The sequence below is a fragment of the Calliphora vicina genome, chromosome 4 (assembly GCF_958450345.1).
Source record: "Calliphora vicina chromosome 4, idCalVici1.1, whole genome shotgun sequence".
NCBI lineage: Eukaryota > Metazoa > Arthropoda > Insecta > Diptera > Calliphoridae > Calliphora > Calliphora vicina.
Window position 1 is genome coordinate 114,636,639 of NC_088783.1, and position 13,388 is coordinate 114,650,026.

At 33.1% G+C, this 13,388-nt stretch overlaps 4 protein-coding genes across 4 annotated transcripts; all 4 read right to left on the reverse strand.

The window, feature by feature from the left end:
* Positions 1–59: 59 nt before the first annotated feature.
* Positions 60–2,202, reverse strand: LOC135956572 (zinc finger protein OZF-like). The gene is made up of 2 exons (XM_065507108.1): positions 1,627–2,202; positions 60–873 (listed from the first exon to the last, which is right to left on the reverse strand). The coding sequence occupies exons 1-2, from the start codon at positions 2,077–2,079 to the stop codon at positions 91–93; spliced, it is 1,236 nt and encodes a 411-aa protein (XP_065363180.1). The 5' UTR covers positions 2,080–2,202; the 3' UTR covers positions 60–90.
* A 375-nt stretch (positions 2,203–2,577) lies between these two features.
* On the reverse strand, positions 2,578–5,018 carry LOC135956570 (zinc finger protein 729-like). The gene is made up of 2 exons (XM_065507106.1): positions 4,086–5,018; positions 2,578–3,984 (listed from the first exon to the last, which is right to left on the reverse strand). The coding sequence occupies exons 1-2, from the start codon at positions 4,725–4,727 to the stop codon at positions 3,175–3,177; spliced, it is 1,452 nt and encodes a 483-aa protein (XP_065363178.1). The 5' UTR covers positions 4,728–5,018; the 3' UTR covers positions 2,578–3,174.
* A 1,506-nt stretch (positions 5,019–6,524) lies between these two features.
* Positions 6,525–8,271, reverse strand: LOC135956571 (zinc finger protein 570-like). Its single transcript, XM_065507107.1, has 2 exons — positions 7,499–8,271; positions 6,525–7,435 (listed from the first exon to the last, which is right to left on the reverse strand). The coding sequence occupies exons 1-2, from the start codon at positions 8,168–8,170 to the stop codon at positions 6,668–6,670; spliced, it is 1,440 nt and encodes a 479-aa protein (XP_065363179.1). The 5' UTR covers positions 8,171–8,271; the 3' UTR covers positions 6,525–6,667.
* Positions 8,272–8,680: 409 nt separating this feature from the next.
* LOC135958709 (zinc finger protein 91-like) lies at positions 8,681–12,758 on the reverse strand. Its single transcript, XM_065509600.1, has 3 exons — positions 10,938–12,758; positions 9,609–10,069; positions 8,681–9,518 (listed from the first exon to the last, which is right to left on the reverse strand). Exons 1-3 carry the CDS (start codon positions 12,625–12,627, stop codon positions 8,730–8,732), a joined length of 2,940 nt encoding a protein of 979 aa, XP_065365672.1. The 5' UTR covers positions 12,628–12,758; the 3' UTR covers positions 8,681–8,729.
* Positions 12,759–13,388: the final 630 nt, after the last annotated feature.

Below are 13,388 nucleotides of genomic sequence, written 5' to 3' on the forward strand. Positions count from 1 at the left end.
CAGTAATTTGTTTACTATGATCTTTAAGTGTCCATTACTTAATAAAATTTAATAAACAGTTTGTATTATACCAATTGGTTTTCATATTTATTAACTTGACATATCTGCCAGCTTTTTATTTTCCTTCACTTTAGGTTCACGATGTACATTCCTTATATGACCCTGCAGAGAATTTGGATGTTTAAAAGCACTTGCACACAGTTTACACTTGAAGGTTTTCTCATCGGAATGTATAAAACTGTGACGCACCAATACTCGGCGATTGGCAAAGGCCGCATTACACACCGGACATACATGAGGTCGGGTTTCTGAATGTGAAATCATATGTTCTGTTAGAGCTGTTTTGGATATAAAAGGTTTGCTGCACACTTCACAGGGAAAGGGCTTTTCGCCCGTATGCACACGTTGATGAGTTATCAGTTCGGTTTTTGAGCGACAACTATGGCCACACATATCACATACAAATTTCTTTGGTACCCGGTGTGTGTAGTTATGGGAGGCTAAGCGTCTATGGGTTTGAAACGCTTTGCCACAATTCTCATAATCACATATAAAGGTACGTTCCATGGTATGCACCTCCAAGTGACGTTTAAGATAGACCTCATCTATAAAACCCCGGCCACAATTTTCCATGGGACATATATAGTTCTTTTCGCTGGTGTGGGTTTTCATGTGATCGGTCACATGAGCGCTACGACGAAAACGTTTATCACATAGCGAACATTTGTAGCCATTGTGCTGCTCTACCACATGATGATCAAGAAATTTTTTCTGTGAAAATATTTCACTGCATTCTGTGCAAGTGTAATCCACCTCTTTATGTTTTTTCTTAGAGTTTGGACAGCTTTCAGCCTTATCTTTTCGACGTTTTTTCTGATAAAAACAAAAAATGGGGAAATTTTAAAGTAAATTTATTTTGGTTAAAGTTCATTTGTTTATAATTACTCTGTAATAATTCAAAGAATACTATTGTAAAGTAATTTATGCAATTGGCAAATTGGAATGGTTTTTTGTTTAATTGCCTCAAAGTTGTGAAATTTGTATAAGTCGAATGAAATACTAACATTTTTAGAAAGTACTTTTTCTATTACTTTTTTTCAAATTTCCAGAAATCTAAAAATTTTCATTAAAATTAGAATTAGATTGTTTCCTTAAATTTTTTTCTTAATTTCTTACAAATTGTTTAAAATTTAAAGAAAAGTACTTAAAAGAGTTCAAATGATTTAATCATCTTCAAACAGCTTAATAATTTACATGCGATTTTAAAAAGTACTTTTTTTATTTCAAAAGTTTTTAAAAAAACTTCCACTCTTTAGTAATAATTTACAGCCATTTTTAAAAAGTACATTTTTAAGTACTTTTTCTAATATTTTTTTTTTTAAATTAGCAGTTTCAGAATTTTTTTTTTGATAAAAATTTTTTAAAATTAAAAGAAAAGTACTTTTTTAAAATATGTAGTACTTTTTCTACTATATAGGTACATACTCTTTTTTAAAGTGACCCAAAACATCATCTATTTAACTCAACATTATTGAAAAATAGAATTCGGGACAGAAATCATATTTCTTTACATGTTATAAGTTAGACAAAATTTGCTTATGGTAATGTGTAAGACTTAAAACTCACCTTAATTTCCGGCTCATCTGAACATGATTCATCATCATATTTTATATCTGGTGGGCTTCGTTTACATTTCTTTTTCTTTAATAATTTTCTTTTAGTTTGCTTTAAAACCATTAGTTTTTCCTCCTCACTACTTTTAACACAATCCTCATTTTCACTGTGTTCCGTATTAGATGCCACCTCATCCCACATTGCCTCTTCTTCCGATTTTTCCTGCAATATCGTTTCATTTTTTATATCCAACTCCAAATAATTGTCAAATACTTTTTTGTGTACGACACTATTCTCCAAGTGTACATTTTGTAGGTGCTGCAGGAAATCATCGAATTGAAAGGATTTCATTTGGCAAAATGTACAAAAAATCGTGAAATCATTGAAACTATGATAATATATTTCTCCACATTTGGTTTTAGTGGCCGGTGTAATGTCAGTTGGTAGTGAAAATACTTTTAGCATTTTATATTTAATTTGATTGCAAAATTTAAAAAACCGAATATTATTTTAGTAACTTCTTTACAGAAACATTTATTTAGCTTGCCTGTAAATAAAAGACCTCCGCCGAGCAATTTAATCGGCGGCGGCGGCTTACATAAATAAAAATCATCGGCGGTCAGCTGAAAATACCAAACTTGCCTATTTGATTCATTTACGATAAATTTTAACTAAAATGTTAATTTTGTCCTGAGAAAGATTTATACATATTTTATTAGTTACAAATCTATTAAAATTTCTATTATTTAAGTTTTTCAAATAAGCAATTTAGACAAAAGTTATAAAGAATAAAATCCTTTAAAACAATATCTTAAATAAATTCATCCATATTATTTTGTTTGACCTTTTATTTAAAAAAAATCATTTTTTGAAATCAACATTTGGCCAAAGAAATTCCAAACATTTGACCTTCCGACAGTCTTTTTTATTAAACACGACTTTTTATACCCTACGCTTATGCTAATGTTTGTAATGTCCAAAAATATTAGTCTAACATCCAGCCTAAAGTATACCAAACAATTTCTGAGTCGATCAAACGATGATGTCTGTCCTATTAAAACTTACTGAAATCGGTCCATTACTTCACCTAGCCTTCATACAATTGTCCTCCCGAATTTGGTCTTTATCGGTCAGAAAAGTTTAATTTATATAGGTATCTACACAAATTTCGCTCTAAATAAGTTTTATATATACGCATTCATGTCACCAAATTTTATTATGATCGGTCCATAATTAGTCAGCTACCATATAAGGCCAACTACCGAAAATTGCTCAGCGGCGGCTGTTGAATATCTTCGGCGGCCCAGCTCAGCCGGTTTGCTGCAGAAACGGCACAGGTCTCTGGTGTAAATATCTGTTTGTTTACAAATTACTGTAATAAAACAATCACAATAGTTTTCGTTTTAAACGTTGCCACACTCCAAAAATAAATTTACAGGGCAAGTGCAATAGAAATTGTAAAATCACAATAGTTTTCGTTTTAAAAGTTGACACACTACAAAAATAAATAAATTTACAGGATAAGTGGTTTGTTTCTACAGCAACATATATTCTAAAATGTTAAATATTTGTAACATTTCTGTCTAGGGCTTTAGCTTTGTTAGATTTAGGTTCCATATGCAAACGACTCATATGGCCATACAAGCCATGTGGCTGTTTGAATGCTTTATCACACAATTTGCATTTAAACATTTTCTCTTCGGAATGTATAAAACTATGCCGTCGTAATATACCCACTTTTGCGAACGTAGCGTGACAAACCTCACACTCATATGGGCGTGTGCTGGAATGGGAAATCATATGAGTATTCAAATTAGTTTCCGAGGAAAAACTTTTGTTGCAGATTTGACATGCGAAAGGCTTTTCTCCCGTGTGTACACGCTGGTGTATCTGCAATGCCATAAAACTGAGACAACTCTGGCCGCAAGTCTCACAAACATAATTTTTTAATTTTTTTTTATGTGTATATTTGTGGATCTTTAGCCGCTGGGCAGTTGGAAAAGCTTTGCGACAATTTTTAAAATCACATTCAAAAGCACGTTCAATTGAATGTATCTCAAGATGGTAATTAAGATGTGCCTGATCAACAACAAATCGCCCACATCCTTCTATGGGACAAGGTATTGTTTTTTCTCTCATTTGTCTATTTCTTGTTTCCTTCCTTTTCGGGTTATGTATATTTTCAATGTGCCGTCTCTTGTGATGTCGGTGACGGAATCGTTGGTCGCACATGGGGCATTTGTAACCGTTATGACGTTCAAAAACATGCTTATCCAGATATCCTATACGTAAAAATTGTTGCTTGCAATCTGGGCAGGGATGTAGTTGAACTTTACAGTGTGTATTATTTTCAATTGTTGCATCTTTTAGCTGTATTAAAATTTAAGAAATAGATTTTGTGTGAAGAATAATCTGTATTATTTTAATAGCAAACTAAATAGTTCATAATAAATAAAATAAATTACACTTACCCCATCAGTTTTGAATTCTTCTGCGACTCTCTTATTAGCGGGGTTATTTTTAGTCTTCTTTGATACTCTTCTTTTTTTCCTATTTATCACCTTTAAAAGATCTTCATCCTCAATATTACCACAGCTCTGCTCATCCTCATTGTAGTCACAGGAAAGATCAAGACTTTCAAATGGTTCTTCTTCGTTCTTATACAACTCCACTTTACTGTCATCATCTTCAATATTACCACAGCTTTGCTCATCGTCATTGTATTCACAGGAAAGATGACTGGCATTATCCTCTTCAGCAAAACTATCATCTTCAATATTACCACAGTTGTGATCATCCTCATTGTAGTCACAGGAAATATCAAGACTTTCAAATGATTCTTCTTCTTTCTTATACCACACCACTTTATTGGCATCATCCTCAAACTGTTCTTTTAAGGATTCGTTATAATCGTTCGTGTTTGTTTCGATTTTGATTAAATTATTTTCAAAATGTATATTTTTTATGTGCAAAAGAAAATCATCGAAAGAAAATAGTTTGATTTCACAAAAGCAACAATCAATTGTAAAATCTGTACAGCTGTCGTAAAATATCTCCCCACATTTTGTCTTTATAGGCTGGTTTAAATTGGAAGATGGTAAAATCTTTAACATTTTTAGTAAATTTTTCTTTGGGATATTTATTTTAATTTCCTGCCGAAACTAAATTTCTTCGTAGTTTGTTATTTTTCTTACAGGGCACAAATTACTATACACAAACAAATTGCACGAGCATTGTTTTTGTTTTCATAGTTTTTTTTACTAACACATTCTCACCACTTAGGTTTTTGACAGCTGTGATAGCAAGGCGAAATTATACAAGGTGGTGTCAGTTCTACAAAAACAACAATTGGTCTTAACAAATGTCAAAAAACAAAAATGAAAAATTAAACAAATATGTATTAAAACTTACTTTAGTGTATATAATTGAATAATTTAGTGTATATAATTGAATAATGACTCCACCTTGTGTGATAGGTGTTACCCTATGGGTAGGAGTGTTCTACAACTGGGGAAAATCATTCACAATAAGTAAAATGTATGGCAGCTATTCAGTGATGCCAAGTCCCCTTTTACAATGCAGAAATTGAAAGGCAGACATTTTTCTCATTCTCTTTTGAACTAACCTAAACCTGTGTAATACACACTCTACCTCTAGAACAGTGATGTTCATCCCATACAACAATTGTTTAAAAAATTTAAACACATTTGTTACGCTCTTTTAAAGAGCGTAATAAATGTCTCATTTTTTCAGAAATTCAATAAGCATTGTTGTTGGTTGGTTTTTGTATGAAGCATAGCAAACACACGCGTTTTAATTACAATTGAACACAAAAAAACAAAGTTAAAAATAAATAAAAAATTTGAGAGTATTTCGGCCGTATAATGTATATTCTTTCATTTCCTTAAAATTTAAATTATATTCATTTAATAAATTGGTTTTATTTGACAAAAATTCTAAATTTAAACTTTCTTCATTTTGTTGTTATTTTAAGTGTTTGACATTATGTTTGCTGGGTAGCTCTCTCACCAAATATCTTCATTTTTATTTTTGAACATCACTGCTCTAGAACCTCTCGACGACAAACTTCGTATGTCTGCCTTTCAATTTCTGCATTGTAAAGGATATACGAACAGAGAATAAACGTATAAAATTGTTAAAAATTATATAAAGTACTAAAGGTAGGTATGGCGTTGCAATATTCTCCGATTGGTAAATGTTGCCTTGTAGATCTGGCATACATGTGTCCGCGTGTTTTCTTTTTTCGCCAACCTTACAATCGCAAGGGTTTTCAACCATGTGTACACGCTGGTGTATCTGGTATGCTAGCACTGGGTCTACAACAGGCATGAAATGCTTAACATTAACATGATGTTAGTGCTAGGTATAGACTCATCATGTTATCTGTTAAACCACGTGTTTTAGCAACTCTTTTATATCATCATGTTTTAACAGCATTTGATGTCTGTTGTAGACTCTGGCCGCAAGTCTCACAAACATAATTATTAAATTTTTTGTGTATATTGTTACGAAATTGTACTTGAATTCAAATATAACGGGTTTTACTGCTGGTTTAAAGTTGCATAATGTTTCTCAAACTTTCACTGTGTTCCGTATTAGATGCCATCTGATCCCACATTACATTTTCCTCCGATTTTTCCAGCAATATCGTTTAATTTTTTACATCCAACTCCAAATAATTGTCAAATTCTTTCGGTTTGTGTACTACACTATTATCCAAGTGTACATTTTGTAGGTGCTGCAAAAAATCTTCGAATTGAAAGGATTTCATTTGGCGAAATGTACAAGAAATTGTGATAATACATTTCTCCACATTTGATTTTAGTTGGTATTGACAATACTTTTAGCTATTATATTTAATTTGATTGCAAAATATAAAAAATCGTAAATTATTTTAGTAACTTTTGTAAAGAAAATTTTATTGAGTTTGACTGTAAATATCATATCTGTATGCCATACTCCAAAAATAAATAAATTTATGGGATAAGTGGTTTCAACAGCAACGTAAATTGTAAAATGTTAAATATTTGCATTATTTTTGTCTAGATTTAGGCTCCATATGCCAACGTTTCATATGGGCATCCAAGCCATGTGGCTGTTTGAATGCTCTATCACACAATTTGCATTTAAACATTTTCTCTTCGGAATGTAAAAATCTATGCCGTCGTAATATACCCACTTTTGTGAACGTAGCGTGACAAACCTCACACTCATATGGGCGTGTGCTGGAATGATTAATCATATGAATATTCAAATTATTTTCCAAGGAAAAACGTTTTTTGCAAATTTGACATGCGAAAGGCTTTTCTTCCTTGTGTACACGCTGGTGTATCTGCAATGCCATAAAACTAAGACATCTCCTGCCGCAAGTCTCACAAACAAATTGTCTTAATTTGTTATTATGTGTATATTTGTGGATATGTAGCCGCTGGGCAGTTGGAAAAGCTTTGCGACAATTTTTAAAATCACATTCAAAAGCACGTTCATTTGAATGTACCTCAAGGTGATAAATAAGATGTGCCTGATCTACAACAAATCTCCCGCATCCTTCTATGGGACAAGGTATTGTTTTTTTTCTCATATGTCTATTAGTTTCCTTCCTATTCGGGTTATGTATATTTTCTATGTGCCGTCTCTGGTGTTGTCGGTAACGGAATCGTTGGTCGCAAATGGTGCATTTGTAACCGTTATGAACTTCAAAAACATGCTTATCCAGATCTCCTTTACGTAAAAATTGCTGCTTACATTCTGTGCAGTGAACTTTAGAGAGTGTATCATTATCAATTGTTTCATAGTTCAGCTGTATTAAAATTTAAGAAATAGATATAATTTTTTTTGGATACAAACTAAATAGTTTACTTACCCCATCAGTTTGTAACTCTCCCGCACCTCTCTTATTAGCGGAGTTTTTTTTAGTCTTCTTTGAAATTCTTCTTCTTTTTTTTATATTTATCACCTTTAAAAGTCCTTCATCCTCAATATTACCACAGTTCTGCTCATCCTCATTGTAGTCACAGGAAAGATCAAGACTTTCAAATGTTTCTTCTTCGTTCTTATACAACTCCACTTTACTGTCACCATCCTCCTCAATATTACCACAGCTGTGCTCATCGGTAAGATCAAGAATTTCTAGTGGTTCTTCTTCTTTCACATAAAACACCACTTTACTGGCATTATCCTCTTCAAAACTATCATCCTCAACATTACCACAGCTGTGCTCATCCTTATTGTAGTCACAGGGAATATCAAGAATTTCTAATGGTTCTTCTTTCACATATAACTTCACTTTACTGGTATCATCGTCAAACTGTTCTTTTAAGAATTCGTTACAATCGTCCATTTTTGTTTCGATTTTGAGTAAATTATTTTCAAAATGTATATTTTGTATATGCAAAAGAAAATCGTCGAAAGAAAATAATTTGACTTCACAAAAGCAACAATCAATTGAAAAATCTGTACAGCTGTCGTAAAATATCTCCCCACATTTTGTCTTTATAGCCTGATTTAAATTGAAAGTTGGTGAAATCTTTAACATTGTTGGTAAATTTTCCTTTGGGATATTTATTTTTTTATTTTAATTTCCTGGCGAAACTAAATTTGCTCGTATTTTGTTATTTTTGTTACAGAGCTTAGAAAATAAACATAGAGCGGAAAGTGAAACAAAAACTATACACAAAAAAATGCACAACAAGTCATTCACAATAAGTAAAATGTATGGCTGCTATTCAGTGATGCCAACTAAACGATATACAAACAGAAAAAACATATAAAATTGTTAAAAATTAAACTTATTAACTCCCATTAAAGCTGCACATACACGGGTGATTTGTGAGTGCGGAAATCACAAGTAATTGAAAATTTTCAATCACAAATCAGGCGAACGAAGCATTCCGTGTGTTATACTGTTGTTTAAAATTTTGTTTGTATGAAAACTGTTAGTATAACTATTAGTTAACACATAACCAGACTTCGTGTTACTGGGGGTAAGAAAAGTACTTTAAATAATAGTGAACATAACACTTAAGCTTATCAAAACACACCTGAGCTTGTTTCAATTCATCTTTATTTATTAATGGGGATTGTTTTGAAACCTTTTAATCTGCTTTATCAACTTTATTATTGGTTTTAGGTTCTCGATGCAAACGTCTCATGTGACCATCTAAGCCATTGGGCTGCTTAAATGATTTATCACATAATTTGCATTTAAATGTTTTAATTTCAGAATGTATAAATGTATGGCGTTGCAATGTTCTCTGATTGGCAAATGTTGCCTTGCAGATCTGACACACATTTGGCCGCGTGCTTGAATGTGTATACATGTGTTCCGTCAAGGCAGTTTTCGAGGAGAAACTTTTTTCGCAAACCTTACAATCGAAAGGTTTTTCTCCCGTGTGTACACGCTGATGTATATGCAATGTAGCATAGGCGCGACAACTATAGCCGCAAATATCACACACTAACTTTTTTGGTTTCCAATGCGTATAATTGTGTGACATTAGTCGGCGTTGAGTTTGAAAAGCTTTGCCACAATTTTCAAAGTCACACACAAATGTACGTTCCATTGTATGCACCTCAAGATGATGTTTTAGATATTCCTGATCGGTAAAACTTCGATTACATTCTGCCATGGGACAGGGAAATTTCCTTTCGGCATTGTGCGTCTGTATGTGACGTCTCAGGTGATGTCGGTGACGAAATCGTTTATCGCACATGGAGCATTTATAACCGCAATGAAGTTCAAAAACATGCTTATCAAGATTTATCTTACGTGGGAATAGCACATTACATTCTGGACAAGGAAAATGTTGATCTTTATGTATTTTGTTTTGTTTAGAGGTTGGGTCTACAACTGATTCATTTTTAGGAGCATTTTGTAGCAACAACTGTAGTGGAATTTAAAATAAATTTACAAGTGAACCAAATAATGTTTCCATATCATCCCGCTGTATCCAATTTTAGAATTTATCACTTACCCCATTAGATTGGATTTCTTCTACGCCGCTCTTAATATCGATCTTAGTTTTTGTCTTCTTTGGAGCTTTTTTTACTGTTTCACTTAACACCTTTTTTATTTCTTCTTCACCATCGCTACCATCCTCAACATAACCACAGGAATCTTCATCATATGAAAGACCAACACTTTCAGAGACTCCTACAGCACTGTTGTCTCCCTTAAACTCAGCTTTCACAAATTCATTGCAAATGTTTGTTATCGTTTCGGTTTTCAGTAAATTATTTTCAAAATGTACATTTTGTATGTGCAAGTGGAAATCTTCGAAAGCAAATAATTTGATATTACAAAAGCAACAATAAATAGTAAATTCTCTAAAGCTGTGACAGAATATCTCTCCACATTTTGCATTTGTTTGCTGGTTTAGATTGCAAGCCGGTAAAATCTTTAACATTGTTGGTAAATTGTTCTTGGTATGTTTAATTTTTTGTTATTTTCTTTGTTTATGTTTACAGCTGAACAACTGGAAAAAAATCATTCCCAATAACCTAATTCACAATAACATACATTTGTCTGTGATTTAAGGTCCAAGAAAAGAAGGTGCGCTTCATTGTATGCATCTCTAGATGGCGTTTAAGATACTCCTCCATTATAAAGCCACTGCCGCAATTTTCCATGGGACATACATAGTTCTTCACATGAGAGCTACGTCCAAAACGTTTTTGTGTCATTTGCTATAGTTTCCAAAAATGCAGGACGATTATTAAAAAATCGATTAATCGACTGTAAAAATCGAAATGAAAATCGTTGATAGAAAATACATTATTAGCTTTTCATACCATTCACTAATGTCAATTATACAAAATCCGAACAATATAGATTATTACAGATATGCAACAATTGGAGATATTGAATTTCTAATTAACCTAACCCTGGTAAATATACATATAAAGACTCTATTTTTCAAATAAAAATAAACATTTATTAAAAACAAAATTCAAAATACTTTAAAAACAAATGGATATTAAGTGTGTTCGCGTACTTTCCAGTAAAAAAAATATCCAAAAAAGTTTAAATTGATTTATAAATTTAAAACGTTTGTTTTAACATATTTTTTTACTGGACAAAAAATGTCCAGTAAAAATATCATGTTCTCTATCTACGAACTGTCACTTTTAACACTCTCTTGCTCTCTTGTTACAAGTTTTTAAAAGTAAACGAACGGTATCCCGTAACTTCCAGTGATAATTTGTACAAATTATTACAATTTATCAAGTACGCGAACACAACAATTATTTACTAACTTGCATTTCCATGATGGTCAAAATGTTCCATGGCTCTTTTGTTTAACTCAGGTCTCGACTTAACTCTTCACAACTCTCAGCATTGCTTATGTCTTTAGCTTGCACGGTATCAGCATATCCATGCATACGTTTCAAATGGCTGTTTAAGCCATTGTACGTTTTAAAAATATTATCACATAATTTGCACTCAAATTTTCTATCATCGGTATGTGTTAAATTGTGACGAATCAAAGACGTAAATTTCTTATTACATAAATTGCATTTAAATTTCTTTTTATCGGAATTCTCATAACTCTCAGCTATTGAAGAATCAGTTTCTCCATGAAAACGTCTCATGTGAATGTCCAAGCCATTGAGACGCTTAAAAGCTTTATTACATACTTTACATTTCAATTCCTTTTTAAGGGAATTTTCCGGCTGCTTAATTTGTTTGAGAGTGAATTCTTCAAAATTTTCAGCAGTACTACTTAAGACTTCAGAAACGTTCGGGGCTTTAGGTGCGCGATGCATACATCTCATATGATTATCCAAGCCATTGTAAACCTTAAATGCTTTATCGCATAACTTGCATTTATAGTTCCTTTCATTGGTGTGTGTTAATTTGTGGCGACGCAAAGATTTAAAATTCGTAAATGAGGCTTTACAAATCTCACACACATGGGAGCGTGTGGTCGCATGTACAGCCATGTGTTCCAGCAAGCGTGTCTTTCCAATGAAACGTTTTTCGCATAGCTCACAAGCAAAAGGCCTCTCTCCGGTGTGTACACGCTTGTGTACAAGTAATGTCGCATAAGCATGACATCTATAGCCGCAAATATCGCATACATTGTGTTTGTTGTGTGTACGCCGATGCATTATTAGTCGGGCTTTAGTTGGAAAAGCTTTGCTACAATTTTCAAAGTCACATACAAAAGTACTTTCCAATGTATGCAACTCCAGGTGACGATTAAGATTTTTTTCATTAGCAAAAGTTCGTCTACATTCTGGCCTGGGGCATGGAATGTTTTTATTTTCATTGCTATCGTTGTCCAATTGTTCACTTGGTTTTTGTTGTTCTTCGTTATGCTGTTCCAAAATATGTTTATCAAACAATTCTTTACTTGGAAATGAATCCTTGCATTCGGCACATGCAAATTCTTGTTCGTTAGGGGTTTCCACAACACTTTCATTGGCGTTCTCAGTTTTAGGTTGTTTCTTTGTCTTGCATGAATTTTTCTGTCTTAACTCTCGATTAACATTTACCATGCTGTGATTATAGCTCATATGACTCTTTAAGCCGCGTGAGGTCTTAAATGCTTTATCACACAAATTGCACTTGTTATTTCTATCAGTGGTATGTAATAATTTGTGCTGTTTCAAATATTTAAAATTGGTAAATGTAGCTTCGCAAATCTGACACACATGGGAGCGTGTGCTGACATGGACATATGATTTATGTTCACTTAAGGCTGACTTCGAAATGAAACATTTTGCGCACACCTCGCACGAAAAAGGCCTCTCTCCCGTGTGGACACGTTTGTGTATAACTAATGTCGCGTATGATCGGCATCTGTAGCCGCAAATGTCACATATGTGTCGTTTCTTATGTGTACGTACGTGTGCTATTAGTCGACGTTGAGTGGGAAAAGCTTTACCACAATTTTCAATATCACACACGAAAGTACATTCCATTGTATGGACCTCAAGATGACTATCAAGATTTCTTTGATTCCTGAATGTTCGTCTACATTCTGCCATGGGGCAAGGTATATGTACTTTTTCGGCTGTATGAGTCTGTAAGTGTTTTCTGAGCTGTAGTTGTGCACGATATCGTTTATCGCACACAGAGCATTTATAGCCATTATGCAGTTCAAGAACATGTTGATGCAACAGTTGTTTAAGTGGAAATGCCTCCTGGCATTCCTTACAAGCACATTTTTTTTGTTTGCGTTGTTTATCTGATTCATTAGAAGAACTTTCATTTGTTTCTTCATCTTGAGGCTGATTTAGTTCTAACTGTAATAAAACAACTAAATAATTATTCCAAATTGTTTAATTTACCACTTACCCCATCTTCTTCAGCACTTTCGTTAGCATTTACAGTGTTAATCTTTTCTATTCTTCTCTCCCCGTGTATTTGTTCTGGCTTAAAATGTAACACCTTCAGAAGAGACTCTTCAGAACACTCGTCCTCAAAATTACTATCTGAATTTTCAAAATCGTTGTCAGTGTCATCCTCAAATATAATACCAACATTTTCATTTAATGCTTCACTTTCAAACCTAGCCAGCTCCTTCTTGGGTTCGATCACTTCTGTTTCTCCATTATCAACATTTATTTTCGTCTGTTGTTCACAAACCTCTGTTATCGCTTGGGTTTTTAGTAAATTATTTACAAAATGCACATTTTGTATGTGCGAGAGAAAGTCTTCGAAAGCGAATAATTTGAAATTACAAAAGCAACAATAAATTGAGAAATCTGTGCAACTGTGGAAAAATATTTCCCCACATTTGGCCTGC

Coding starts and splice junctions, on each gene's coding strand:
- LOC135956570 (XM_065507106.1), bottom strand. CDS start 4,727: ATGTTAAAGATTTTACCATCTTCCAATTTAAACCAGCCTATAAAGACA. Junction 3,985..4,085: donor AAGAATTCAAAACTGATGGG/GTAAGTGTAATT, acceptor ATTTTAATACAG/CTAAAAGATGCAACAATTGA.
- LOC135958709 (XM_065509600.1), bottom strand. CDS start 12,627: ATGGCAGAATGTAGACGAACATTCAGGAATCAAAGAAATCTTGATAGT. Junction 10,070..10,937: donor AGAGTTAAGTCGAGACCTGA/GTTAAACAAAAG, acceptor AATAACAAAAAA/TTAAACATACCAAGAACAAT. Junction 9,519..9,608: donor AAGAAATCCAATCTAATGGG/GTAAGTGATAAA, acceptor ATTCCACTACAG/TTGTTGCTACAAAATGCTCC.
- LOC135956571 (XM_065507107.1), bottom strand. CDS start 8,170: ATGTTAAAGATTTCACCAACTTTCAATTTAAATCAGGCTATAAAGACA. Junction 7,436..7,498: donor GAGAGTTACAAACTGATGGG/GTAAGTAAACTA, acceptor ATTTTAATACAG/CTGAACTATGAAACAATTGA.
- LOC135956572 (XM_065507108.1), bottom strand. CDS start 2,079: ATGCTAAAAGTATTTTCACTACCAACTGACATTACACCGGCCACTAAA. Junction 874..1,626: donor CAGATGAGCCGGAAATTAAG/GTGAGTTTTAAG, acceptor TGTTTTTATCAG/AAAAAACGTCGAAAAGATAA.